We start from the raw sequence: 3,684 nt of genomic DNA on the forward strand, positions 1-3,684 counted from the left end.
GTTCTACCTAGGTTGCCCTTTTTGTTAATCTGCGTGTGTTCTGTTGTGCATAGGGTTTTCAGAGGCCTGCTATTTCAGAAGTGGGTGGCCATAGTGTATATTTTCTCCCCCCATCCCCCAATGGGACACATTAGGAAAAAAAATCAAGAAATGATTGTTTTTTTAATTTCTGTTAAAATATGATGGACTCTTACTATTATCCTTCTGTCTTTACAGAAGTCATGCAGTAATTGTCCTTATGAGACTGAGTTCATTTAACATAATGATCTCCAGCCTCTCTCATGTTACATTTTTTAAAAATCATCGCTCCTGAGTGTTGCATAGTATTCCATTGTGTGAATGGACCACAATTTCTCAATCCATTAGTTTGTTCATAGGCATTTTGGGCTGTTTCCATTTCCTTGCTATTGTGAATAATGCTGCTATGAACATCAGTGTAGACACAGTATAAATCTGTGTCTCAGTACTATTTTCCTCAGGATATATTCCTAACAGTGGAATAGCTGGGTCATAAGGAATTTCCATGTTCTTTTTTTTTTAGGAAATGTCCAACACTGCTAGTAAGAAGTTTACAAAAGTTCAAAGTGGAAGGAGATGGAGGAGGGGGACTGAAGGTGGAAAGGGAGGAAATCATGAGGTCAGAGTTTGGTGGGTGGAGGGATGGGGGCCAGTGGACCTGAAAGGATGGGGCAATGGTGAGCATGGATCAATGGTGATTAATCTTCTAAAACAAAATGTATGAAACACAAGGCAAATAGAGGAATGTGTGAAACACAATGGATATGAATTTTATATGCAAATCAATACAAAATAAAAAGAATGCAAAACAATGATAGACTCAAAGACACTCTGGAGGACTGGTTAAAAAGCTCTGTCGTTCAAATTCCCCAGCTGCTCCTCAGGGGAAAGATGGGTAGTCTCCTCTCATCAAGATGGGTAGCTTCAGAAACCTGCTGGAGGGTTGCTGTGAAGAGTAATCCACTCAGTGACAGTGGAGGGTAAGAAATCTGATAAGCAGTACATGGAACACATATGTCCTATTAGACTCTGGTGATAGGACAGGCAGGATGAAGCATGGGAAAACAAACTCACTTGCTTATCACCTAACCTGAATACCACAACATCCCAATAATGCAGAACAAGCCCACCTCTCTGTACAGAAGCCCAAAGAGACAGAAGTATTATATACTTAATCCTCTCGGATGCACTATCTCATGCAATAACCTCTCACCACAGCAATAAACTGTTGAACTTTCTTCTGTTTATACAATTACACAAGTCAACAATCCACCAACACATATGATACATGTTAAAAACAGCCTCCCAAGAAACCCCAGACATGGAAAATGTTACTTATATGGTACATGTATTATAAATGAAACTGATTTTACAAACAACAGAAAGGCAGGGTTTTCTATCTGCTCCAGTGGAGGCACAAATAAATTCTTGAACTGTCTTAAGTTTGCAAACAATATAAATGTAGAGCTTAATGTTTACATGCAGGAAATAAAACTATATAATCTCTATATGTTATAACAATAAACTTTGTTTTTAAAACATTTTGTTAAAAAATCACTTTTATTATCTTTTCAAACAGAAAGTATAAACAGACCTGTAGAACAATTGAGAAAGCACTTTAAAATCCTAGGATAAAAAACGACAACAGATATTATATCTCTTTTGTGATTTGAAAGTAAGACTAAAATGCAAATTGAACAAGTTAGAATTTTGGGATATTTTCGTTAGAAACTTACTAGAAGGAATTATCTTAAATATTACTTAGGTCAATCCCAACTGAGGCTTGGAAAAGCTGTAAATGTGTTGACAGCATAAATCTACTCAATAGCTTGACACAGCCATGCAAGACATGTCAACCTGCTGGAGAGAGATTTGTACTTTAGACACGCCAAGCTCCTTTATGCTGCAGACTGGAGATTTTCTCATATGGCTTCCCTTATGTTTCAAATATAATATACATATGCCAAAAGCTGTACACAGGGGTAAAATAAGTCTTTCCTGCTTTAAGCTAGTTATCAGTTACCTTCAAAGTCATGAAAACAGTCCTATGGATACCTTATATACAGAGGTAAATTGTGGAGTCTTTTTATCTAAAAGAATTCTCTGGTCTTTGGGACTGGGCCAAGTGTGTCTTAAGTATCTCTGTCAGAGAAAGCCATACAGTCCTGTCCTTTTTTAAAAAATAACACAAACATATAACCCAGAAAGAGCTAAATCGAGGCAGTACCTCAGGTTCCATAACTTGCCTTGGCTCCCGACCATCCTTGAAATGAAGAAAAATTTCTTATTATAAAAATGAGGTCCCTGGTTATGACCAGGACGGAGATGCTTTACTATGTCAGGGATTCAGGTTGTTCTAGTCACGACTTTATAGAAAAACATTTTTTCCATTGACATTGTACAAAAAGGGGCATGATCCAGAGTCCAAAGCAATAAAGACAAAACCAGATACCTTTTCTAGAGAAAAGGCAAAGCAGCAAGGACTAAGGCTGAAGACGGGAATCCCAGCCCAAGAGGAGAAGCTGGGGGGTTTTCTTCTGCAAAGTGCACTTGCTCTCTGATTGAAGAGGAAAGGCTCATAGGCACAGTGGCTGCAGTTCAGCCGAGTCCACCCTCAATGCCCCGGATCCGCCTGGCTAGTTGTATGTCCTTGGGGAAAAGAGTAACTCGGCCAGCATGCAAGGTGAGGAGATAGGCGTCTTCAAAGAGATAAACTAGATATGCCTCTGCCGCCTGTGAATGAAGAGAAGAACACACAGGCTGACACAGGTGGACCGGCACTGACTTCTCTTTTTCTTGGAGATCTGTTAATTTTGTTTCTGAGGGCTCACAGGATGGTAGATAGTTCAGAGAATGAGCCTAAACAGTGCCTGAGAATTCTGCTACCACTAAACAAGAATCCGGCCACCAGGGCCTTGCTGTTCTTGGCAAGATTCTGCTCTGACAATCTAGTTAGCCATGTCTTGGGTCACACAGCCTGTGGCCGTCAATTCTGACTCACGGTGAGTCCTGCAGGACTGAGTCGTACTGCCCCATGAGGTTCCCAAAGCTGTCATCTCTATAGAAGCAGGGAGCCACATCTTCCTCTTGCTAAAGGTTTGGTGGTTTGAACACTGAGCTTTCAGTTTGCACCTGAATGCTTAATCAAGAGTCACCAAGGTTATGTTCTGGTATCCATGTAGAATTCTTTTCCCACACTCACCTCACCCAGTTGTGACTTGCCCTTTCTTACCTCTTGTAGGGCCATCAGGGCCTGGGCTTGCCAATTGAAATCCAAACCTCGAGTGAATTTAGAACATACTTCTCTTACCTATGAAAGAGACAGGATGGGGAGGAGGGGAGAGGCAAAACGTAAGAGTAGAGTAAAAGAGAGGGAAGGAAAAACAGACTTCCTCCAAAAGATGTTAACAAACCATTTTAACATGCTCATGATCCCTTTGGGTTCTTAAGTCTTATGACCTAACTCAAGAGCAGGTGTCGATCCTGTGAACACAGGAATTGGTCTAGCTTTCGTTGGTGGTGTGCAGGGAGCTGAGGACAGGGGCTCTTGGTAGGGAAAATAACCAAAAGGTGGACGTGAGATTCCTACTTGCAATAATCAAAAGTCCAAATTCTACAATGTAAATGAAAGACTATAAAACACAGTATACATAAATCGGGGGAGCT

General features: G+C 40.5%; 1 protein-coding gene across 1 annotated transcript in view; it reads right to left on the minus strand.

Annotated features, from left to right (window-relative positions):
* Positions 1–2,616: 2,616 nt before the first annotated feature.
* The window catches only part of CENPA (centromere protein A), a 10,334-nt gene continuing 9,266 nt past the window's right edge, over positions 2,617–3,684 (minus strand). The window contains exons 3-4 of the mRNA XM_006880606.1: positions 3,251–3,328; positions 2,617–2,751 (exon numbers count right to left, since the gene is read on the minus strand). Coding sequence (XP_006880668.1) covers positions 2,617–2,751; positions 3,251–3,328 — 213 coding nt within the window. The remainder of the gene's footprint in view (positions 2,752–3,250; positions 3,329–3,684) is intronic.

The sequence above is a fragment of the Elephantulus edwardii genome, unplaced genomic scaffold, assembly GCF_000299155.1.
Source record: "Elephantulus edwardii isolate Elephantulus edwardi_28Jun2011 unplaced genomic scaffold, EleEdw1.0 scaffold00009, whole genome shotgun sequence".
Taxonomy (NCBI): domain Eukaryota; kingdom Metazoa; phylum Chordata; class Mammalia; order Macroscelidea; family Macroscelididae; genus Elephantulus; species Elephantulus edwardii.